The 27,365-nt window shown below is 34.9% G+C and overlaps 1 protein-coding gene across 2 annotated transcripts in view; it reads right to left on the bottom strand.

Annotated features, from left to right (window-relative positions):
- The window catches only part of LOC137405586 (5'-nucleotidase domain-containing protein 3-like), a 32,772-nt gene extending 12,664 nt beyond the window's left edge, over window positions 1-20,108 (bottom strand). Inside the window, exons 1-8 of one of the 2 annotated variants that reach the window (XM_068091889.1) lie at window positions 20,093-20,108; window positions 13,892-14,033; window positions 13,226-13,401; window positions 12,078-12,152; window positions 7,190-7,342; window positions 5,401-5,529; window positions 3,793-3,956; window positions 1,635-1,736 (exon numbers count right to left, since the gene is read on the bottom strand). In XM_068091889.1, coding sequence (XP_067947990.1) covers window positions 1,635-1,736; window positions 3,793-3,956; window positions 5,401-5,529; window positions 7,190-7,342; window positions 12,078-12,152; window positions 13,226-13,401; window positions 13,892-14,021 — 929 coding nt within the window. In that variant the 5' untranslated portion in view covers window positions 14,022-14,033; window positions 20,093-20,108. Of the gene's footprint in view, window positions 1-1,634; window positions 1,737-3,792; window positions 3,957-5,400; window positions 5,530-7,189; window positions 7,343-12,077; window positions 12,153-13,225; window positions 13,402-13,891; window positions 14,036-20,092 lie in introns of those variants that run through there. The other variant, XM_068091890.1, reaches the window with a different exon arrangement.
- Between the last annotated feature and the right edge of the window lie 7,257 nt (window positions 20,109-27,365).

Below are 27,365 nucleotides of genomic sequence, written 5' to 3'. Positions count from 1 at the left end.
TTGGTAATGATACAATTAATACGAACTGACAAAACAAAATAAAAATCCTGAATATGTTGAATTAATAATAATAATCCATGCATAATGTGTGTGTATAAAAAAGGTTACTGCTCCACCAGAAGCTATCCATCAAAACTTTAAATACGATGATACTGGTACCTCTCGATACTGGTAAAAATGTAAAAATGAGATATCGAACTGTCTTTGTCTGGTACTTTGTCTGACATACTCGAGATAATACAATTGCTCGCATGAAAAATATTAGCCTTTACCGATTTAGCAATCCGACCTTACAAAAACTGGAAATAGATGCGTAACGGCACATTTGAAATAGAAACGGCACATTCAAAAATTACAAGCTAAAAAATGGGAAATGGTAGCAAAAAATTAGTTTTAAACAATTTCAAAAAGTAACAAATGCAAAAGATAATATTGGCTAATAATCAAACGTGCGCATTAAGCATGTGCATACAGTATATGATAAGAGCGATAAAATGCTAAGGACTGTATAGCTCAGCGGTTAAACCTGTGGTCAGAAACTTGCAGTTGAGATTGCAACTGCAAGTTTCACACCACGCATTTCAAATCCAAAGTTCAAACTGAGTTCAAATCCAGTACCTAGTGAGCTTTTCATTCAAAGATTTTAATAGCTGTAACTGGACAAGCAAACATCTAAGCAGACGTCAACAAAATTTGAGATTTATATGTATAGATTCATACAACACGTTCCTTTTATTCATGTTCGTAAGTATTAACCATATAGCGATCAGACGACCCAAAGTTCCTTTTATTCATGTTCGTAAGTATTAACCATATAGCGATCAGACGACCCAAAGTTCCTTTTATTCATGTTCGTAAGTATTAACCATATAGCGATCAGACGACCCAAAGCGTACTTTTGCTAGATGCAGCAAAGAACTGCCCAATACTCTGTCATGTCTACAAGTACATTTATGAGGTCACCTGGTGCTACCAATCGACAGCAAAGAATTCATATTAATGCTCTGGCTTCAATACTAAACAATGGTAATGCTGCCCACATTAGCTGAATGCATCTGTCTAAGAAGTGTGCTAACTTTACTTTTCCGAACATAATCAAACCCATTGATCTATATAATACTAGCTTACAGGTGAAATGACCTACTGCAGTGAATATGAGCTAAGAATGTAGCCCACACCATTGTTGATGCGATAAAAACTAATTCCAAAACGAGAACTGAAAATCTGAAGCCTTTACCGATCTTGAAGATCTGACTTGTTTTTATGTAACTAATTTTTGTTAATGAAACATTCATGGACCTTTATGAAACGCATTATTGTTGTTATTATAATATATATTTTAACAAATTGAATAATAAATGAGCATAAAAAATTATGCGGAGCAAAAACTGCTAACTTTATATTAGAGCATCAGAGTTGTCTTCTCTTAGTGTAAGAAATCTCTGCAAAGCATTTGATTTCATATTTTAAAAGGTATTCTATGCAATGACAATAACAAAATATTTATTAGATATATTAACATAGTTAAGAATAAGCCAGTATACAGATATGCTAAGCTTATGAATGCTGACAAGTGACAGCAGGTACCCGGCAAATTTATTAAAATACAATAAGAATGTGAGTGATATGCATACCTTTTGCCAGATGTGAAAAAATCAGGTTTCCTAGCATTTATTATGACAACATCAAACAGGTCCAACCAGTGAGATCCGACCATGTGGGTCATTCCTGCATTTCTACAAAAAAATATTTTACACTGTTACAATGGGCTGCATCCTTATCAAATCAGATTTAGAAACATCTGTTAGAAGGGTTTTCAAAAGCGCCTTGAGCAATCTCCCGCTGACTTCTCAAAATGACACAGTGCCAAAGAGATACAATTGCAGTAAGCATTATAATCTGGGTAAAAACCAATATGTATGACTGGTAGTGGACAAATATTGTGATTGCAAGAGTTTAAGCTGACAAATCTTGTATCTTTGCCAAAATTGCAACTCGTGAGCAGACAATGGTTTGTAATGCAATCTGGAATTTACATGCGCAGGAGAAAAAGCGTGGGATATATATATATATATATAGTACTTTATTGGCAATAATTTCATTTCACAAATAGAAATGTTTTTCAAATTAGGCCATACAACAATAGTAAAACAAAAAAAGGGAAAAAAAGCAACAGTTAGCCATTAAAATTGAATAAATCGTCTGACAAATAGTGTTTAAAATGCCTTTCTCTGCTAAGAGAACGGATATTTGGTGGAAGATTGTTAAAGCAGCTGGCAATGACATTTTCAAAATGATTGTTAGTGATTGTATGCAATATATACAGTGAATTAACAGTGAATTAGGAGTTATTTACCTATGACCTTTGAGAAGAGAGAACAAATGTCAATCATTAAAAAGCCTTGCCCGAGTGGACAAGTACAGAGAAGATGAATGATGAGTGTGCTACTGAAGTCCCACAATTGATTCTGTCTTTATAGTATAATAATATTAATATAATATAACAATATTAATATAGGTCTGACTAAAAAGACTGAAGAAAACTCCTAGCCAATGGAAGTTGCAGTTAGACAACTGCTATGACTGTAAACCTAGGCTACGAAATCAATTATTGCTGAAAAATAGATTGACCAAAGAGAACTGGTCATTGATAATTGGCCTTAGTTGGATGAATTTCATGACATCCTCATGGATTAATCACCTTTAATGTATCATGGACAATGTTTAATCTCAGTAGCATTTGTGGAACTATTTACGCTGTATATGCCCAGGAGAATTACCGTACTTTTCGAACTATTAGCCGCTACTTTTTTCTGATGATTTGAGCAATGCGGCTTATATAAGGGTGCGGCTATTCTGTGGCTTTTTCTTTCATCGCTAGGGCACAGTAACCAGAATCTCCGATTAGTGCGCCTCTAGCGGTGAAAGAAAATACGAAACAATGCCTCACAGTACTGTTCCGTTAGGTACTAGGTTAAAACTGAGTTTAAGATTATGTTCTTTGTTCTACTCAGGGTTTAAAAAGCGTCGGTTAATACGGAAAAGTGCCAAACGGCACTGTTCCGTTATAAACAGCAAAGTTGCTGCCGCGTTAAAAAGCACCGTCCTGAGTTCTGCGGCCTATACAAAGGTGCGGCCTATGTATTGTTTTATTATCGTTTTTTGGAAAATAAAGCAGATGCGGTTTATATCGGAGTGCGGTTTATAGTCCGAAAAGTATGGTACATCACGTATCAATGCTAAAAAAACCGACCACAAATAAAGGTTGGGTTCTTGACATCAATTGAACAACAGTGAAAACTTTAGTTTTCAGTAAAAAATAATCAGCTGAATAATTAAACAGAAATGTGTCATAACCAGTTCCAATTCGCAATAGTGGCTTTTAAACATCTTTTACAGACAACTTTGTCCATATATAAATAGTTACTGCTGTGAAGCCCTGTTGCTGAATCTCAAACAAATTCAGCTGGTGAAGAAATTTTTAAAAAAATAGAAAAAAAGAATCGACTTTTACGACTAAATCACAGGTGTGTCAGTCAGTTCCTGCTCTACTGATGCAACCAATATGATCACCTACTGGTTGCCATGTCTAAAAAGTATTCCATGGAGAACATAACTCCTTATATTGTGTGTAAATCTTCGCATTGGGAAGTTAAGCTGAATAGTGAGTAATATAGATAATCTAATATCCGTAAAGTTTTTAAAAAAGATCGACCCAACCAAAATAAATACATGCCTTATGGGATAAGGTAAAAGAATCAGCGAGAATAAGATAGTGCACTTTTAGCTCACATAAACGGAAATCCGCTGTTGGAAATGAGGAAGAGTTTCTTATTGCAAGAGACAAGCCTCTCCAAGAGTTCTGTTGTTTGCCGGCGACTCGGCAAGTATCTCTCAAGGTTATTTGTGATGGCACGATGCAACTCGCCTGACGAGTGAATGCTTTCCACCGCGGACTACAATCAGATGGTACACTATGTAGCAAAACCTAATGAAGATGAATTTATACAGCTAGAAAAGAAGGTATGGAGCAGTGTCAGACTTCCTGCACATACCCTAGAGAAGTACACATGTCAAAATATAAGAGAAATATTTATCAGGTGATGGAATACAGGTCAAACACTCATTAAGCATCCATAAATGTGGAGTTATCTTCTACTTGTCATTTTCGGCAATATGTAACTGACAAGGTACAGCAATTACTATATTGATCACCTGCGGAACAAACTAAATGAAACATTTTATCATAAGCCTACATTGACAGAATTTATAATAAAGTTCGTGTGTGGTTATTGTAGCGCAAAAACATTAAATATTTATCAAGATCTTGGGTCATGGCCAAAAATAACGATGTATCATCACGCATGCTCTTATCATTTGTCAACAAACCCAACCCGACTTAGTTAAAAGGTACTATTGTGTACAGTAAGCAAAACAGAAACTACCATATTTCTTCTAAAATTGTGGAGAGTATGAAATTATAATAGGAATATCACAGGTGTACCCAATCACTTACACCTACATACTGAGACTCTAAAAGCAACTACTAGATATTGTTTTCAAAATATTCAGTAAAACCGTCATAATCCCTTGTAGAAAAACATTAGTACGGGTTCATAGTATATATCTTGCATGATACCTTCTGCATTTACAAACACCATGATATGCATGTATGTAACTTGATAGCAAACTAGAGACCCGGCACGCTAAAACATTGATTTCATCAAAAATAACTCCTGTTTTTAATATTAGTACTACATTAAAAATTCTAAATTGGATAATTATTCTAAATTAGAATATTAGTTTCTAATGACATACTGATTGAAATTTTTTGTAACGAAGGGTCAGAAATAGACAAAACTAGAAAGCTTCTCCTCAGCAACAAAAGTTTTACACTAAAACTAATTGTTTTTTATTCATAACAAATATACACCCTATCAGACTCTATCAGACTCTATCAGACTCTATCAGACTCTATCAGACTCTATCAGACTCTATCAGACTCTATCAGACTCTATCAGACTCTATCAGACTCTATCAGACTCTATCAGACTCTATCAGACTCAGTGTACTGCAATCATGTTTCTTCAGTTAACTCTAAAATATCACATCTCTGAAAGAGTGTGAAAAAAAAACTAAGTTAGAAAAAACTAAGTACTCTATTAGATTTATGTTGATTTATTGAGTTCTACAAGCTGAAAGCTTCAGTAGTTTCAGTAGAAGTGCTTTTACAGTTGACGGAAGGTTGTTAATATGGTCTGGGATCAGTGGACCTGCTTGTGTATACAGGATGAGATTGCAATGTGTTAAATCTAGTTGTCACTTCTAAAAACCAGCAAAAACTTGAAATACTACATGAAATATTTAAGCTAGCCTATGTACCAGCAATCTATGACTCACCCGCACATCCCAAAAGACATACTCTGGATCATACTCTATGAAATTGCTCCTAAAGAATTCTATGACTTGAGCGACTAGAGAGATTTCCGGTATAGCAAAGATGTCAACGAACTGGTGCATCTCTGTGCCCTTCAAACAGATAGATACAAGGTGACAGTTAAGATGAATCGAACATGTCCCAATACAGTTAATAACCCCAAGATATAGGAAAACTTGTTCTGTTTACCCGTGTGTGTATATGTAATAGGGATACACCTATTTGTCATTTGACCAGCAAATGCGGCAATGAGAAAATGATAATGTTAAGGCTAACTAAGGCATGCTCATCATTCACATCGAATTTGAGAACTTGCCTTGACTTGACGCTTTACGTTATATCACATTTCTTACACCGATGAAGAAAAAACAGTCGATTTTTCTTTCCAATCTATCAATCAAACTTTTAAATCATCTCTTTACGCCGAAGTGCAATTTACACTATAAGAACATTTACTGCATTACCATATATCATTATATTACACGCAGCAACCTAATCTTACACAACCAACAGAATTCATTGCGACAAGCAGTCGAGAGAACACTTTTACAGAAAGTTGGTATATGGTCTCCCTAACCATGACAAAGTCTAATAGTGCTCTTATATTTAATGACATTCTAACAATACCACATAAACTTCCTAAACAAATCCTAAACGTTCGTGTGACAGCATAGTATTACCTCTGGGGCATGCTGAGTGACGTGGCAATGTGAAGGTTCCATGTACAGTATGTACTGGAACAGAGCCCAGTTGTAACAAAGGCCAAAGAAGATAATATGATTCAAAGCAAAGAATTACAATCTCGCAACGCTGAATAATATTCAAAATACTAAAAGGGTGTTATGTTATTGGAACCCAAAGACTACAGTATATGGAGCTGGAAGTATCAAATGCCCATGAGCAGAGGCTCTCTAATGTTATGTTGACACCTTCCTCATAGCAATTGATAAGCTAGAGTGGGTTAGCCCTAGTCACATTAACATTGATATAGTTTGGCCAGATTTTTATAGTTTAGAAAAGTTTTGCAAACTTTTGTCAAAATGATCTAACAGTGAATGTGAACATAATAAAGTAGCAGCCAAATTATTACAAACATGAAAACACAGTATTTTAAAAATTTCAAGTATTCAACTCAAGCTCAGAGGGTGTTTAATGCGACGATTCGCACGCCTGCTGCACCCCATTTTTCTTCACAGTTATCTATACACTAAACTGCAATATTATTAATTTTTAGTGTCTATAAACCTGATAGAACTGGGTGAAATTTATTAATTCAGCTGCAATAACATAAGAGAAGGCTGATGAGCTATTAAGGAATTATGTTTCCTCTGAACCAAATAACCTTGATGCAGAAGATAACCTTGGATTAAAAACGGTGACCAACTCCGTTTATGAGTTAAGGTAAATGACATTTACAATAACCTTTGCAATGATAGCGGTCTTTTGTAGAGGTATTTGTGGTAAAGTTGTGATGAGAGATTTTTAATGGCCTGCAACCAACTCATCAGTTTTGCTACATGAAAAGACATTATATATACAGAGAGTATATCATCTACATATATATTTTTCTTATATATATTTATATATAAGAAAATATATACAAACTATATATTTTCCCGTGTATATAAATAAAAAAGTGACCTCACTCTAAGACCAATCATGGGTTATTCAGCAGTCAGGGGGTGCTAGTTTCGATACATGGTGGAACATAAATGTACGACAAGTACAGAGAACAGACAGGTAGATACGTACCGACCCAGAGCCATGGTACTGGTTCATCATGGTAACTGGCACATGGAAGCCAGAATAGTAGTCTATAACTTCTGACCAAGGTACTCGTGTCATGCCACGATATACAGTGTCCCGCTGAATGTGATGGAAAGCATCTAACTTCATAAGCAGACCCTGCACACCAATGATATTATCTAGTTAAACACGGCAGCAAACAGGCAGCAAACAATTGGGAGTCTTCACTAAGCAGCCCATCCAGCTGTGATGAAGATAATAAATAAACTGAAACAACAGAATGAAACCTCAATGTACGGGTTTGAAATCGTTGCACCAAGCATAGCTTGATCAGCCATTAAAAGTGATATAACCATTCTACAATGTATGTCATATAATTATATTCAATTCCATGATGCCTGACTGGATTGCAATCCAAAAATTGTCATAATGTTCTGTTTCCTGCCAGTACAGTTTTTGCTATTCAGATAGGTAAGCTTACTATTTATTATTAGTAGCATAATTATTATTAGCACTAGTAGCCTGACAGTCTAGTGTACCATGAAAGATCATCATGTATAATAACTCCAAGCATATCCACAATTATTCAGGAAGTCTAATGGGTGGTTGATAGACACAGTTGTTAGAGCATTAGTCTATCAAGCTGAAAGGTTCGAGTTAAAAGCTGTTGATTGTAGTCTTTTTTCCTAATCTCTTAGTGTGGTTCAGACAGACTGCCGAACACGGCTCTCAATATAGTATAGATTTATGTAGACTATTCAACTCATGGTTATGTCACAATCATTCTCAACATAAAAGCATGGTAGTCATAGCGAGTAGGTAATGGTACGAGTGGGGAATAACACGAGTTGGTAGTTTAGTTATTGATAGTTGAAATTAGCAATGTAAGTAGCAAAACCTTTGCTGAAAACAACAGCAGCAGCAACAGTCAGCTGTAAAGAATAACAGCAAATGCCACTGATGTAGGTATAGCAATTAAAACGGCTATGCATAACTGATAGCAAAGCTCTATGAACAAAAGGTTTAGGAAACCTTCAGTCTTTACTATAATAATATATATATATATATATATATATATATAGGGTACCATATAGTGAAATATATATTTATATATACAATATATATATTTCTCAAAGTTGGTCTATGCGTTCATCGTTTTGTATGTCCAGCTATAGCTATTAAAATCTTGGGATAAAAATTCCGCATTCTGATGGATTTAAACTCACGGAGATTTTAACCGCAAGTTTAAAACCAAAGTGCTCTACCACTGAGCCATACAAGGCATATTGATCAACAACGTTATCATATACCGTATAGCCAATGCGTACGCTAAATGACGTATTATTTGAAACTATGAATTCTATTAACTCTATGAAACCCGATGTTTTTTTAGTGTTTTCTTGAACTTCTATTTTCGGTTTGTCATGAAGTTCAATTGCTAAATCGCGGTCAAGGTCGATTTTTTTCGCTCGGACAATTGTATTATCTCGAGTAGGAATAGCCTCTAAATCGTCTCTCCGTTCGGTCAGACAAAGAGAGTTCGGTATTTCATCTTTACATTTGTACCAGTATCGAGAGGTACCAGTATCGTCGTAATCAAAGTTTTAATGGATAGCTTCTGCTGAAACAGTAACCTTTTTATACACACACACTTCTATGCATGAATTGTTATTATTAATTCAGCATATTCATGATTTTTATTTTGTTCTTTCAGTTCATATTAATTGTATTATTATCAAATCGTCTTTTATTATAATCGTAGCAAAACAGACCTAATTTAGCTATTACTTGTTAATTACAGTCAAACATGGATAACTCGCCCACAGATAGCTCGAACACATGGTTAATTCAAACGGTTTCTTTGGTCCATTCCCACGTAATGATAAATTGCTATAGATAACTCGAACTCAACACTGTTAACTCGAACTGTTTTTTTCCCAACGGCTACCGAAACGGTTGTTATCGCTTTAGAAAACCACTTTATTCCAAGCCATAGAGGTAAACTTCAACTTTTCGTAATTCATAAGCGTCGTTATTACCACCATCGGCAAAATATTTTTGTCAATGACTTTTCTAAAGGTTTGGTGAAATGTGATTTATACCAAACATCCGCTTAGCGATCGCCCTTCGGAAGCAAGGTAAAGTTTGTTTGTTTGTGAATATTATTTATTGAGGTTTTCATGAGAAAATAGTCTTCTGTTGACCTCATAGTTAAAAGTGAAGTAATCTTTGCATAAACTTCAAAAAAAATCGGCAAAATTGATCGTGGGTAAAACGCTCAAAAGAAAAAGATGTCTTTTTTTGAGCATTTCAACAACGATCAAGTTTTGCCAATGTCAATCTAAAAAACGTCCTGGCATAACATCACCTCAAACAACAAACCAATCTCAAGTGATAGAAAAATCTCTATCCTTTTTGATAAAAAACGTTTTAAACTTTACATTAAAACCATTTAATTTGAAACAAGCCATTTGTGCTTTTGATTTATATTATAGTTTGTATATGTACATGTATCTATTAATAAATAAGTAAATATATGGACTTGTGACAGTGCTCTGATAACTTCAACGCTCTGATAATCCGAACACTTTCGCTCGGTCCCATGAAGTTCGAGTTATCCATGTTTGACTGTATATTACATTTACATCTAAACCTTTTTATATTAGTTTTTATTTTTTTAATTTATTTGACCTGCACGAAACATTTTCCTCATGATATGAAGTTTAAAAGTTGTTTGACAAAGTTTAAAAGCCCTTACAGGTGAAGTTTGAAAGTTACAATGGTAACTGTTGTTATAAGTTTAATAAAAATAAATTTTCTGTGCAAAGACTGTTATTACCCGGGCAATGCTGAGCAACACTGGGCATTCATCTAGTCTGTCGTATAAATATATAAATCTCAATGTTTGTCAGTCTGTCGATCATTTGTCTGTCGATCATTTGTCTGTCGATCATTTGTCTGTCGATCATTTGTCTGTCGATCATCTGTCTGTCGATCATCTGTCTGTCGATCATCTGTCTGGTTACCACTTCCGTACTGGAACTGAACTCGCTCTATTCAAATTACAAGTTAACTAACAAGCACGCGCAACTACAAGGCTAAGCCATTCTTATCACGCTCGTCGCTCTTACCATACACTGTATATTCTGTTCAGATTGCACACGCTAAATTATCAATTAATACAGTGCCCCTCGGGTTACAATGCTCCTTTTATAGGATTTTTCCGCCTTACAATATGGAACACCATGTGTTCGTCCTTGCCATACTAAAACAAATTTTTTTTGGGTTTGTCCGGTATATCATATCAACAAAACTATCCTTTGAAATTAAAATTTGGCAGTTGGTGTAGTGATTACAGCAAAATAATGAAAATGCCGCTGTGCTATTCGTGGAAATCCCTGCCACAATGCTCGCTAGCTTCCTATCTCACTTCAGTGTTATTCGTTATAAGTTATAGTAAAACGAAACCAAAACAGATAAGTGATAATTTTTTCAGCTTATGACAAAGTCAAAGTTTGGTTTATTAAAATCCAGTGAGTTTGGATACCCTTTCCAAAACGGCTCAAATGTGATGTAGTTGTGAGAGATGGTTTCAACAAAGCTGTAAAGTAGCGATCATCTATATTCGATATGGTGTCTTCAGTAAAACCCAAAGTGTTTGTCATAAACTAGTACGACGATGAGTTTTATATTGAGCTTTGTATTGGCCTTTCAATTCACCTGAGAACATACGTGACAAGACGATAACCAAATTTCGTGGCTACGTCATTGAAATAAAGAGATTCCAATCTACGGCGGCTTTTCGTTTTTAAGCTTTTAAGAGCTTCTAATAACATTTCCACATATTTGGCACCTACAACACAACAGAGTAAGACTTGGTGAATCTTTTGATACCAAATAACTGTAATGTGAATTTTGTTGTAAGTCAACCTTTAAATTAAATTTAACGTTTATGTTATATGTCTGTCTCGAAGGTAAGAACTCTCTGCGGTACATACTGCACATAGTACATTGTAATGTTACATTTTATTGCAGATCATAACCACTAAATACATTAAAGTGGTTATGGTTACTTTAGTTTACATATTATTTTGTTACTAATTTTTAATATTTACAATACGTATATAAAAATTTTATGACTTGTAATAAAATTTATGAAAATAAATACAATAATATAAATAAAATAATAGCTTGGGCTGACTATTATTATATATCAGTACTCCACATATTATATTAATTTCCATCATATTATTTTAAAATCTGGCGTTATGAGCTTACAAGTTTTCTTATGAGTGTGTTCCTTATTCTATTAACACGGGAAACAATACTGTAGTTAGCTCAGTCTATCATAATAAAACCCACTGTGACATTGTGTGCGTATCTATTAGTTTGCGTAAACGCTTTGTATTTCCACATTTTTAGCCCAATTCCATCCAGACTTCACACGCACATGCTCTGTGCCTCATACCAGGGGGCCAGAAATATTTAGTTTCAAAACACGGCTGATTTTTAAGGACTCTTAAGCTCCCACCTGCGGGCTATATGAATGATAATGAGAGAACTCCCGGTATCACTAGGCTTATTACTAGTCTGTTATAAATGTATAGTAAATTATAGTTTTTCACAGATCAAAAATATAATTGAACAGATCGATATCTAGGAGTTATTGCATCTTTGTAATCAACTGTGAACAACATTCGCTTCGGTTAAAACAAAAACCGGCTCCTACACTGTAAAGATATTTTCCCATCTCTGATTGGTCCATTTTGATTTACGATCAGCCACATTTGAAAACTGCAGATGAGCTACTGCGGTAACCTAAATCCCTTGGTATTTAAAGCCCAGTTAAATGCTATTTAGAGATGATACGTAGTCACGCTAGTAATTTACTAACCCTTTTTAAATCAAAGTGAAGTCCTCTAATAGCAAAGTCTGGGATATACTTCAGTCTCTCCAGAACCTTCGGATACTACTAACACAAAAAGCACACAATAGACACATAAACCAAGTTGTACTTTAGGTAGTAAAGCATAAACCAGCTATATCAGCTTAATATAATTATTAACTGCACATTTCTATGAAATGAAAAACACTAACAGTAACAGGTGCGATTTATGATACAACATACATATCGTTCCTTTAAAAATCCTAATATCTAGGCTTAGAAGAGGTGTCAATAGAGAATGTTATATTTATATTTAAAGTGCAACATTTAACTGTTTACATACTATACAATTTTTATATCATTAAAATTGATCGAGCAACTGAACTGACGCTCCACAAGTATGTGTATCTCATCTGTAGCCATCAATGTTGAAAAGAAGTGGGCTCAACTCTGGAAACTGATACCATTTTTGTTATTTCCTGTTTATTGCTGGGTGAACATGGTCGTTACATTTTGAATCCCAACTGAAGTACCCGGTTTTAAAAAGTTAGTGAATATCGCCTTAGCCAATAATAAGCTGTCCAATAAAATGCAAGCATAAATAGCACATTGAATGTGACCATTGTCATTGCGAAATTTCAAGTTTCAGCATCTCTTATATCGGCTGCTTCTCCAAACTAAAAGTTCTAAAGCTGGAATCTTCAGTTCAGCTGAGTGTTTTCAGCGAAGGGTTGTTGTCACCTTTGCATAAAGTGTGACCGAATTGCCTGATGAGACCTTCAAGATTTTATAACGAGTAGGCAACTCTTACTTACTCAATATATTATACAAGTATCGACATGTGCGTAGCAAAGTAAAATGGCTACTCGATGGATTATGATTTTAACTGTGTGAGGTCAGTGAAAGTAAATAATAATAAAACAATATGATAAGCGTAGACCAAATACGAATTAACCATCTTTGTAGCGATGTGATCAAATTTCACTTTTTAACGATTGAATAACAGCTGAACCCTTCTTAGACATAAACAATCATACCCTTTATAATACAACAATTCTCAATAAAAACATTACAAGATGAGAACAAACTGCTACACATTCATATCTCATTGCTATTGCAGAAAACTCATAAACGCTACAAATTAAACTGACACTTACATTCTTAGTATTCACAAGAGCCATCTTGCCCATCTCGAACATCGCATACCTCAGCGAGTCCGAATAGTCTGCCAAAGTGTAGTCATAATCGAAGCCATAGACTTCAATGTCACTCAGATTAATTTCGTTATTAGCGAATACAGCAAACTGGTCTATGGAAGGTGGTAGTATGGCTTCTACAAAGCATAACAAGCAAAGCTAAATTCAATAGACTTGTCAAATGGACCACACGGACAAATCTTAATGTTACACAAATAGTATGGCTGATAATTAAATGGCATAACAAATACAGCTTCCAACATTTCTACAGCAACTCAGATTCCGTGTACCATCATGACTGAGATGCGCCCTCTGATCTACAGCACCAATTGTAAAATTTTAGCTATGAATTATTTAGTATTGATATTGACTTTATATTGGATCTATAGTATTGATATTAACTTTTAGGAGCTTACACGAAATATAAATATTTATATAAATATATATTATATTTATAAAAATATAATATAAATAGCTAAATACAATTTACAAGCATTTTTGCATTAATACGATATCAGTATTAAACGATAACTACATGCATCAGACACTACGTTCCAAATAGAACTACATAGACGTGGCCATAACCCATAAAACTTGAAACTACGAGTGTTTATCACATTTCACTACCTGCAGATTTTGTCTTTATGTTCTCATAGAGGCTATCGTAACATACATTAGTTTTGGCAGCAGAACAGAGGGCTCGGCCATGACGACAGCCTACAAGGCCTGCCTTTCTTATTATTGCGATAGCCTTCATTCCATTGTTTATCTAAAAAAAGTAGTATTTGTATTATGAAGATGACTATAGAAAATAAGTCTTCAAACTCACCTCAATGCCTCAAAACTTCAAACACAGCTCGCCTAATTATCTAAAGTTTCGTACACCTGAATCAAGTCTCTGGATAAATTTATTTATGCAGAAACCATTCGACGTTTTCCTAAAACTTTTCTGCGCATGATGATTGCTGTAACCTAAATGACAAATCGGTCTTAACTTTTGATTTTCTGCAAGATGAACAAGTGTAACATGATGATAGCTATCACAAACATTTAAAAAATCACGAAAATTACAGCAAGCAGATTTGACATGTGATTAATTGAGACATTTATTCATTCGTTATTTTATTTCATAGCTCCTAATTTCATAATACCAAAGTTAACTATAGTATTATTGTTAGGTCACAATTATTTCTCTAATGAACTGGCTAGTGAGGTTTATTAAATGTTGTACTTGAATAAAATACACAACATTAATAGTTGGTTGAATGTTAAAAGGATTAAAATAGTTTTTCCTTGAATCAGCCCATAAAGGTATGGCCACATTAGATTCCGCTATCCATGAAAGAAGACCGAATGAAGAAAATATGAAAGTTGGAACACGGGTAGTATTGCCAAAGTAACCAAACAAATGGACTGGATAAGCCACCTAAAACCTTCCAGAAGGCCTGATGGCAAGATTAGAGTTTGTATTGACCCCAAGAATCTGAACAAGTCCATCAAACACATCCACACCGTGTTGCCCACCCTTGGTGATGTACTCCTTGAACTAAACAAAACTACATACTTTTCATCATTTGATGCGAAAAAAGGATCGTACCAGTTTTCAGTAGCTGAGACCTCAACACATTAACCATATTTTGGACACCAATTGGCAAATACAAATGAGTTCACTTATTTTTGGCAATGTCTCAGCACCTGAGGAGTTTCTGCAATGACTGACTGACTGAAAAACTGACAGACCTTAATAAAGTGATGGTGGTAGCTGATGACTTGTTGGTGTACAGCGCCACGTGACAAAAGCATGCCAACAATCTGTGCACTGTTTACATGCCAGAACAATCAGACTCAAACTCAACAAAGATTAGTGCCATTTTTTTCAGACAGAGATGCCTTATATTGGTCATCTACTGACTTCAGATGGTGTCACACCAGACTGAAGAAAACTTTAATCAACAATAGCAATGAAACCTCCACAGACCCAGCAGGGAACAAAATGTTTTTCTGGGCATGTTGGATAGACGTCTAGGTTCACCAACAACTTATCAGCTGAAGCAGAGCCCTTGTGAAATCTTCTCAAGCAGATACAGACATTTGAAAGAAAAGAAAACCATAACCACTCTTTTACCAGACTGAAAGCCCTACTTACTATCTCAAGCACCTTACAATATTTTGACCTGGCAAAGCCAATGGTAATCCAAACTTATGTGTCCATAGCTAGTTTGGGGGCTGCTCTTATCCAGCAAGGAAAGCCAGTCCGGTATTCCTCAAAAAGTCTCACATCATGTCAGCGGAATTACATAACAACATAACTAGAGTGCTTGATCATTGTGTTCGCAACTGAACAATTTGACCAGCACATCTTTGGACATCAGGACCTGATTACTCATACTGATCACGAACCACTTGCACAGTGCACCCTCAGGATACGACTTTGATCCATTTCAGGGTTGGCATCGTATAGGAAAAAAATTGTATGTAGGGGTACATAAATCACTGTAATTATATTATGCAAACATCGTCAAAATTTTATATAAGTGCAGCACATTAAAAATTAGTAACAAAAAAGTTCCCCCTCTCTTGCAGTCAGTCGAAGCAACTAAGACCAACTTATAAGACCGGCTTTATTGTGTTTAGTGGTTATGATCTGCAATAAAATTTAACATTATAATGTACCATGTGCAGTACATACCGTAGGGAGGTCTTACCTTCGAGACAGACATACGCATAACATAAACCTTGAATTCACCTCAAATAATTTAACTGACGATGCACACATGCACGCACACACTTAAGCTAAATTTTAGTATGTATTTTCAACTATTTTACTAGATTTCAACTTATATCACTAAAATGTTATCACTTATCAGTTTCTGTCTTCGCTTTTACTATAACTTGTAGCAGACCTGTTTAAAACCTTTTTCAACCTAATTCAACAAAAAAACTCCAATGATGCTGTTTTCATAATTAAGTAGATTTTTGTTAGCAGGTTAAAGAAAGTTGTCTTACAACTGATCTTCTGTTTGAATCGATTGCAACTTCAACTTTGCTAGTGGTTTTAAAAAGAAAATATTACCGTTTTACAAACGAGAATTGCTGAACTGAAAAAAACTGCCGTCATCGTCTCTCTTTCAGGCATTGTGAAAATATTTTCGGCAAACAGCATTTCGTCGTTTTTGCTATTTTGACATACGTAATAAGCACATCGACTGTCAAATTTGAACTTGGGTGAAAATTTTGTTGAATTCGTATGGTGAAATGAGATTCAGATGGTGAGGTGAAAAAATCATCAAGTTCCACTTCATAAAGTGAAAAAATCATAAATCAGGGTAATTGTATCCTGAGGGTACTCTGTAGCCAACTTCAACAAATCCCTGCACCAAGCTTTCCACAGATTACAGACAATGTTGTTGTATTTACAAGGGATCCAAACATAAAAGCCAACTAACAAAAGGGATCTGAACAACACGCAGCAGACTTACTCTCACGTGACTCACACTTGGAAACACCCAAATAGGAACAGTTTCTATTATCTATTCCCTTCTCGAAATACAGCCAGGACCCATCAGTGCGAGATAGCTTGATGAACAAGATCCGGTCTTCTGTCACAGACAGCCAACTACAGGACCTGATTCATCTCGTACAGAATAGCTGGAAGGAAATGATTACTTATGCCAAAAGAGCATACCAACATTTCTTAGATGAACTCAGTGTTACAATAGGTGTAGTTTACAACTCAGGTGGCAACACGGCATTAGGCTAAATTGGGATGGACTTACTGATATTACAACATTGACAATTTTGAGTACAAATGGCTGACCAACCGGTCAACACTACCGGTAATAAGGACAATAAATTTGTGGCCATTTCAGGGTTCCCAAAACGGTCATTACTGATAATGGTCCTCAGTTTAGCTCACATTGATTCCCAACATTCAAAAAAAATTGAAACTTCACACACATCGCCAGCTCACCCTATTTTCCCAATCTGAGGATGTCAAGTTGATTGTGACAATGCTGCTCGAGCATCGCGACATACCCAAAAAAGCAGAAAGGTCTGACCGATAGAGCAGCTCGTAGGAAAATCAACAAAATCTGTGTTACCATAGAAGAGTGAGAAGCCCATAATTTAGTCAACACGAAAACAGCTTAAGGGGAGCAAAACTCAGATGCAATACAAAAGGTCTGCCCAAGATCTGCCACCAAAAATCCAGGGTTACCTAGTACGGACCGGTGACTGACAAACTCATCATAGTCAACGGAGAGAGGGCATGGTAGAGAAACAACTCGGTGACAGCCATACAAGGGAAAGCAAGTTCAGATCGTCATACCCAACTCTGACGACTTATCAGTCTTAAATCATCACACTAACCACGATGATTGATCAGCTCCAGATTATGACACTCCAGATCGGCACACCTCTATTAAGGTCCCAGTTACCAGTGTACCAAAAAACATCACAATGGTTCAGGGAATTTTTGACAAAGTAACATTGACACTTATGGCAGCGAGGATGTTAAGTGCAAGCATGTTAAATATTATTACTCACTATTGTGTCAATGTTATATTTATGCGTAAATCATGCTTAGCTGTTTCACAATAATGTCTACAAATTACTACTTTTATCATTTACACGTATTCTAATAATTCAGAATTGAATCAGTCTTGCTTACATTTCTGAAATGTAAGTGGGGCCAGGCGTGCTAATATAACTCAGTAAAAGAGGTTTTATTTACTAGTGTCTTGCGACACTCAAAACAACCATGTTGTCACAAAAAGTTTGCAATTTTTCAAAAATTAATTAAAGAAATTTCATTTTGAAAATCTTATTTAATCAATAAAAAAATATATTGGCACATTCTCCAACCAACTCACAAATAAGACAGTCAGTTTTTAAACCTACTGTACATGCACATAAGAACACCTGTTTCAGGCACCAACTTCAAAATACTCGTTGAACCCGCTATTCCGGGCACCAGACATTGGCCATAGGCCCCGCCCTTCCTATTGAACTAAAACTAGCCTCTGCATTTAAAACAGCTACCCTGTAATTTTCAAAAATCCAATGTAGTAAAACCTACATTCAAAAAATATTACCTATCTAACAAGTTGAAATTATTGTATGGCTTCAATCATGGTGTTCAAGAGATTTTGGCATTTATTCCGCACTGGTGTATCTGAAACAACCACATCGGGTAGAAATCCAGAAAAGACCATGAAAGATAAAGCGTATAAATACTGCACAAGCCACGGTACAGTCAGCAAAATCCCCAAAGTATAACCGACATAATAACACATGGACAAATATCTCAAGAAAGTAATACTGTGAAGCTAATTGTATAGGCTAACATGGTTGAAAAGGCAGTTAAAATGACTATCATAAAATGTATTAATCAGGCTTGAGGTTCAAAACTCGAGGCCAGCAATCTGAAACCACTGTATAAATTTGTACAGTGTAAATGCAAGCAACCAAATGTGATTAAATGCATAGAATGACCAACGAACAACATGATGGAAGTTCTCACTCAATGCTTCGCAAGACATTCTATATTCACCATGGCAATTACGCTTTCATAGGATAATGTATCCACTACAAATATCCTTATCCGTAACATTATTTCATACTAGTGTTGAGAAATGTTTCTAAATCTCGACTAGAGAAAGGTTCTGACCTAGTTGGCTTAACTACTACCTTTTTGGGTTTCCAAGTGCCATATTTTTAAATCCTTTACTATGACTACATCCATGGAAATATGAAGCTAAATGACAGGCTAGTTTTAGAATGGCGTCCTCACCAACTTGATACCTCAACCAAAACAAAAATATAAATTTGAAAATTATTTGCAAGTTAACCCCCTCAATAGTAAAACTAAATGGAAAATGCCCTTTAACTCAGCCAAGTGTGAACTGATAATATTTGGAAACTTGGAGCAACAACAGCCACAATATTTACTGGGTGATAGGACTTTTACATGTGTTGATACTGTAAAATATCTTGGTGTCACCTTACAGTCTAACCTACGCTTTCATGTGCACATTACTGAAAAAACCAAAAAAGCTTCCAAGGTTCTTGGATGCATCAAACACACCCTAAACTTAGCACTACTTACTCTAAACCGTTAGAGACGTAAGCCTTAAATCTCAGACTGAAACATATGATGCCTTATTGATCAACATAAATACTGTTGCTTAATTAACTTTTTCTTTCACATGGTTTCTAAACTTTGAACCAACTACATCATTTTACAAGCACATCAAATAGTTATCCTTTTTATCGATTTATCTGTGTCTTTATATGTCCATCTGATGATATGTGCCTGTTTGCTAACAAGCAGCCGAGCTAACTCCAAACATTCGACCAAATTTGTTACAACGCTTACGCCCAAAAAACTGCGATTAAAATCAGTAGAAAAAACAATGATAAATATTAAATAAACAAAACTTTTCATGAAATCTTTTTCATAAATCTTCGTGAAAAACTAACAACTAGGATATAAATTTTGGTAACACTCTATCTTTGTTACCTTGTTCTGGTTGTCATACTTTAATAAACTAATAGAAGTTGAAATAGTTATTTTTATGTAATTTGGAAAAAATATACAAGAGACGATATATTTTACAAGCTATCTCTTACGTCAAGAATTTTGCAAGCCAGTTGCTTGGAATAAATGCTTTTAACTATCAGTTACTTATATTCACTACTTATATCATCGACGCATTTACGTTTCAATCGATTTTTTTTAATTTTCTATCATTAGTGAGATTGGCAGAATTATATTTTTTCAAGCTAACCTCAATAAATATTGCATAAAAACAACTAATGATAGCATACCTGCAGCTTAAGTTGATGCCGAAACCCGAGAGGGCAATTTGTATAGCAATTGATGAGCTATCGGAACCCACCCGCAGAGCAATTGTGCCTGTGCCTGTGTGCGAACGAAACTTTGCTATGTCAAATATCATTCTAAGCCACCAGTCCAGTCGCCCCAAAACGAGTCGCCCCTAAGATAGCCTGTCTTGACAAACTGTTTTTTTTGCGGAGTTGTCATTTAGTTGAGCGGACGAGCAAAACTATTGTTGTTTTGCTCCGCCCGCTCGACGTGAAGACAACTCCGCAAAAACAACAGTTTGTCAAGACAGGCTAAGCCTTCAACTGAGCAATGAGTTTAGTAGTGAAAGCATGCTTGTCCTACTAGTTTGTAAGTCATAAACGTTACAAAAAACAAATTCTTGGTGAAATTTCATCAGAGGATACTACAACACCTCAGGTGTGTGAACCCACAATAAAAATTTTAAATACTTGGTAAACTCAATGATATACAGCCCTCCAGGGAGGCTGTATATCATTGGTTATATTCACACTCTATCTCATTAGACTCTTCTTGTCTATTAGGGTGTAAGTACAAGTTAGAATTGTATCATATTTTTTCTAGTTCCCATTTTGGATGGCTTTTGATTGTTATTCAGGTTTTGGTCAGTCATTTGACCTATATTCTATCCATCATTGTATAGGCCTAAATCATATTCTTTATTCATCATTGCAATAACTGATAGATTGATCTTTTTTCTAGACAATTATGCTAAACAACCATAAATATGAGGGGGGCTGTATATCATTGGTAAACTTAACCTTTGCACATGTACTATATCATTGGTTCACGTTGTAAGTTGCTACTGGAAACAAACTAACTATCAACTGAACTTACATGTATGTCTTATCATGGTCTCATAACAACGAACATACCTTTCTATGATTATTCTGAATTGAAAGTGAAGTGAATGAATGCTTGGGACTATCAAAAGAAAGAGTGTCTAGACTGATTACAACAACATGTATTACATACTTGTCTCTCAGCTGATAGGGTTGTAATCTAGCTTGGCATGATTGATCAAATGCCTTTTTGTCTCATTCCAAGTAATGTAATGATATTCATTTTACTACATGTATGTATATTGTTAATGTTTAGGCTAAGAAAAAGTCAAGCCGCAGCTGGTGCTGCGCCTATGAATGTTCAAGCAATCCTGAGAAATGCCCAGATTTGGCGTTTCACCGCTTTCCAAATAAAAAACGAGCTGAAACCCATAATATCAAGCAACTCCAACATCAAGCTCTTTATTATGCAGTGGATATTTTCAGAAAGACTGCTGCAAGGTTCCACCAGGTATCGGAAGAAAACCAATGCTAAAATCTAATGCAATACCTACAATATTTACAGCTTATCCAACCTACCTTCAGCCAGTGATGTAGTGCTACCCTAACTTTCCCTAACTAAGTTATGGTTGGAAAGGTTGTGTGTTTTTCAAGTATAACTATAGTTAGGGTTAAAAAATTTTAGACCGTCAATTCTCAAGATATATTATAGCTCTATTTCATTGATTAAAGTAAACTAATGTCATTATAGCCGCCATTCAATGACCATTCAATATAAAAGCAGCATACAATACAATACAGTGATGTTCATGTAACATGACAAGATTGTGATCCTAATTGTTTGTCTACAACAAAGGCTAATATCAGATTACAGCAAACCAATGGCAGTCAGCATTTGTACTAAATTTAATAGTTGCTCGTCTTTCTCAGGGTTCTTGGCAACACTATATTCCCAAAGTTTTGTTATTTTCCCAACGTATTTATTACTACAGATGTGCTCATTTCTCATATCATATACATGATTTTAAAGCTTTGTAGGCTTTGGCGAATGGGGTTCCGCCCCAGACCCCACTGGGGGCTTACAGCGGCACCCAAGCCCCCAGCTGTTCCAACCGCTGGGAACAGCTGGGTGCTTTGTGTGTCAATAAGTCCATGAAATGTCAATAGGTAGAGTCACTTCGCGACTCTTGGTCGCCTACATCTCCTTATCTCAACTTAACAGTTATGGTTAAAAAACGGTTAGCACTACATCACTGCCTTCAGCCAAAACCTGTGAAAAGACGGACACCAACCATAAGAACAGAAAGCCTGCCGAAACGTGGACGAACATCTCAGACAGCAGCCAGCACCAAAATACTTGACCCTGAAAATACTACACCTGGTGATACTACTATCTATGATGATGAGCAGCCTGCAGCTTCTGACAATCAGGACACACCTACAGCCTTGAGAATGAGCTGCCGACGTGGTGTTAGACCTAAACAGCCTGCTGTCACACGTATCTCAATATTAAAAAGAAGAGTCGATTAGAGCAGAGGAATAGGATTCAAAATAATTTGATCACAATATTGAAAAAGGAAAATAAACTTAACAATATAGAGGTTACATCGATGGATGGATGTCTAGGAGAATTATTGTCAAATGAAACTACAAACAAAGCTAAAAAGACTTACAGCAAAGAGGTAAAAAAGTTTGCCATAACATTGTTCTATTATTCGCCCAAGGCTTATGAATACCTGCGGGCACAACTTACATTGCCAAATTCATGCACTATCCGATCATGGTTTTGGTCAAGACAGATGTCATCAAAAATTTGAAGAATGCCATCCGCAGATAACTGCTTCTAAATCTCATTTGATTCATTAGTTTGTTATTAGTATAATTTCTATTTGGTCACTCTTTGTATTATCAATGATATAGAAGCTTCTAAATCATTGGTATTATCCATTACCATGTGTCTAAGATTCTTGCCTTTTTCATCTAAAGTCAGTTTTATATATTATCAATAAAATATGCAGTCTCACATGCACAAACTATGGAAAAATTGAGCAGATTTTAGTGTTAAGTCAATAGGAGTTCATAGATCAGCTGATTCACTTTACACATCATCATGACATTGTGTCATGCTAATTATAGGCCTCGCTTGTTTTGATTATTCGCATATCTAGGGTTTACTGTATCTATGAGTTCACTCGCCTCAGTCGGTAACAAGTCCAGTCGCCCCAAAGCGAATTGCTTTAGAATAACCCAACCCAGTCAAGTCCACTCAATCAAATCAGTGTTTTGTAAAAGCCAATATAGCTTAAATATTATACATTTCTATATACCAATTATATAGTTTTAATTTTAACATCTAATAGTAATATTTTAATACATAGGCCTATTTACTGACAGAACTACATCATGTAACTGTCAAATAGATACATCTCCTGCTTTACACTCTGTTTACACTATGCATAATACTTAACTTTATTATTTCTTGCTCACTTCCATGTAAATAATATATAATGTCTCCTACCAATAGAAAGAAAATAATGAGTCTATATAATATATTTATTTTGCAACTCTTTGTAGCACACGCTAGAGGCTGGTTATTAATAAACAATACAAAAAGCACATCATGAGGCAAAATATTGGACAGTGAACAAATTTAGCATGAAAAAACAATAGCAATCTGTTTGAAATACAATATTACGACGTTGATGATACAGACACAACACATTATCATCTTTTATTAACGTATTAGCATTTATACAAGATAACACAAATAAAAATCTATATCATCATGTTTTACTATCAGATATTATTACTATATTTTATATTGTTGTCTTCGCAATACATTCTAGTTTTTTTTATATGTATCCAAAAAGATCAGCATAATTAATGTATAACTTATCAACTGATGGCATTAAAGTCATGTGATTATCACATCGTTACTTGTACACATCTAACTATGAAATCCATCCTGCTCTATGAAAATATTTGACTAGATAAATTCTTGTTAGAAAAGCATTGATTTTGTAAGAAATTCTGTCATAACATAAACTTCAAAGTCAAAACAATATGCAGTGGTGAGAACTTGTGAGAATTTCCATTCATTTCAAATAAAATATCATCTAACCTACATCATCTTATGAATTTTGATACTGCCAAACTATATTACTATAATTTTATCCATTCCTATCTTATATATGGCCTACATGTGTTCTACTCTACAACACCTGTAAAATATACCAACACACTATGTATGTTACAAAAAAGCTTTACAACTTATATGCAAAGACTTAATCATACCCCATAAAAACCATCACTTACCACCTACCAACTTAATAACAAGCGCTACTGGTGTTCTTCCCTTCCCTAAGCTATTTCAGTACTTTACCTGCCTCATTGCTCATTCAATATTCTACAATAACTGCCCTAAATATCTCAGCTATAGCTTTCAAACCGTAAACCATGATCTCAAACCAGGACCAGGTTAAATTACCTGGTGCCATAAACCACAACAAACTCAACTGTAACCTGCTAAATTCATTTAATAACCTCTGCACACATTTAAGAACTCTTCCTCTGCAATTTTTTAAACAAATCTCAAACTACACCTACTATCCTCTGACCAATAATACTATTTACCATATAGCCTTGCCTATTTTAACATTTTAACATTTTTATATTATACGTTGTTTTCATAACTAGAAATTTGTTGCCATAGATACGCGTAGCTATTTTCCCAGAGCTTTCATTTGTCTACTTCTTGTTTAAACAATACTCATATTGATCCTCAAGCTTATTTTTTACACATTTTATGGTTTCAGTTGCAACATTATTATATTAGTTGAACTATTAATTAGTTTTTTAGTTAGACTTTAGTTTTTTTTGTACACTACTTTTTAGTTAGTTTACTTGCTGTGGTATCTTGTGAAAAACATGTTGTGAAATATGACTGTTGATTACCACAATAAAGATTGCTCATATATAACTTGATAACAACTCAATAACTAGTCATTATGAGATTAATTTTTTCCTCTAAGCGTTGAGTGATGATGCACATACATCCAAGTTGTTCTTAAGCAATAATTGTCTTTTATATATTTATACTAGCTGTGCCACCCGGCGTTGCCCGTGTAATAGACGAGTCTTTGGACAGAAAATTGATTTGTATTTAACATATAACAACATTTTCCATTCTAACTTTCAAAGTATATTTCATGAGAGAAGTGTTTTGTGTAGTTGAAATAATTTAAGAGAAAAATAAAAACAACTGTAAAGGTTTTAAAACTTTGTCAAACACCAGTACCTTTCAAGCTAGTAGCCGGGCATATTGCCAATGGAAAACTCCACTAAGCTAGTTAATAAGGTTAGGCTTCCAATGACTTAGAGTCTGCATTGTTGTCCAGCTCAGCTGTTCTGAAAATAGCTATAGCCGGATTTCCGACGACACACGGACGGACTTTGAGAAATATATATATAGATGACTGTAGTGTATCCTCATTATGATTAAACTTTCTTGAATATATCTTCACAAGTTTCAATTTTATTTCAACTTTTATTACATGTACATAAATTAGATTTTTAGAGCGTCATATTTATTACTATCCTACGAGAAAAAATACCTTAAGACTTCGTTTATGCTTCCAATTTGCAATCATGAGACCAAGACACCAACTTATAGAGCAAGACTGCTGTACCGCATGCACTAGGTAAGTCAGACAAAGCCAAGAGGCAATAGAATGTGATTTTTGTGAGAAATGGGCACATATAATATGTACTAAGATAAGAAGCGAGATCTACAGAATGGTTGTTCGCAATAACAACACTGTACCTTTCAAGTCTAGTACTTGTAAGGTAAAGACAGGTACAGACATATTTGAGAGTACAAGACAGTCATATAAGCTGATATGTAAGCATTGTTAGTTTCTATCAATATTTATAGATATAATCTGTGTGACTAAAAACTATATACTAGCTCATAGATGTAACACGACACATTATTATTATATTGACTTTGCTGTCTACAAGATGTATTTTGCAAATGTTTTTCTAACACATGTGATAATTACATTGTATGATTGCGACGCAAAATAATGACATACAGCTCAAACAGTAATTTTGTATTTGTTGCCATGACCACAAATTAAACTTTGATTTGCGACTATCATACCATTCTTTTTTGCCATGCATTGGATAATCGACAAAGTACATTGAACTGACTAGTAGATTGGGCACTTATAATAAAATATCAATTTTACCCAAAGTACAGATGTATCACTTTTTGTGATGTTTTGTAGTGCTAGAAGTCTGCACATTTCGACAGATTCTGGTAATTTGAAGGAGAGCGATGTTGTAGACGAAAACCTGAATGATGAAATGCGGACGATGAGGAGAAACATTATAAATTTTTAAAAAAGCTGCCTTACTAGTAAAGTTTTTAAACTTTTAATATGTTCATGGGGTAATCCCACGATCAAACGAGCGGAGCGAATGTTTGAGAATTTTATGATAAATGTATGTGCACACAACTCATGAAAATTATTCATCAACGTCGCAAACCCTTATACCGAAATCTCATCAACAAATTTAACCATTTTTATGTAGAGTCGTTTAAGTATAATAACGATACAAAACACATGAAAACATATTTGAATATGTTACCAAGTCTTTGAAAATTGTTGCCATATTCCTAAACCTTACCCATCTGATTGAATTATACACAAATAGAGAGATTAATTTGGCCAAAAATCGTTATTAAAACTTGCCAAGCCATGCTTTTATCAAAATTAAGACCGGCAAACGAACCGCCGAGCGACAGAGAATAGAACCATTAAGTCGTGCGAATTTCATGAAAGAATAATGTGCACATTTCGCCAGTCTATAGCATTGGCGAATTGCCGAAGGTTTCTGCAATTAACGTAGAAGTACTGAAATCATTTCTTTTTTGCCGAATTCAAAGTAACTGACATTTTAGACACTTTTGAGTACTTTGGTATTCTACCAGATGTCCAAAGCAGTGAAAGTAAAGGAGATGACGATGATATTTTTTTCTAACGATTCTTAGGAGATTGTTACAATATTTAATTATAAGTTTCGATGACTATTGAAGTCTTATAGTCACACTAACAACATCGATGATGGGCAATATGTTACTGTTATTATTTTTTCTAAATAGTTTGTTAAATAGATTTTCTAAAAATCTATATAAATATCACAACTTTTTGATATTGTTAGCTTTGACGTCTTAAAATGTAAACAAAATTGTGCATTGGTTTTCTATTATTGCTGTATTACTATATTAATAATATTGGTTATTCTAATAATATCAGTGCATTTTACTTCTAATATTGCATTTCTCCTATTGCAGGAGGAGAGATATAAACATATAACCTTTTCCTTTCATTATTGTTGTTTGTTGTATATAATAACACTTACACCAAGTACATTACAGCTACCATTGCAG

The sequence above is a fragment of the Watersipora subatra genome, chromosome 10 (assembly GCF_963576615.1).
Source record: "Watersipora subatra chromosome 10, tzWatSuba1.1, whole genome shotgun sequence".
NCBI classification, from domain to species: domain Eukaryota; kingdom Metazoa; phylum Bryozoa; class Gymnolaemata; order Cheilostomatida; family Watersiporidae; genus Watersipora; species Watersipora subatra.
This window is presented reverse-complemented; position numbering and strand designations above follow the sequence as displayed.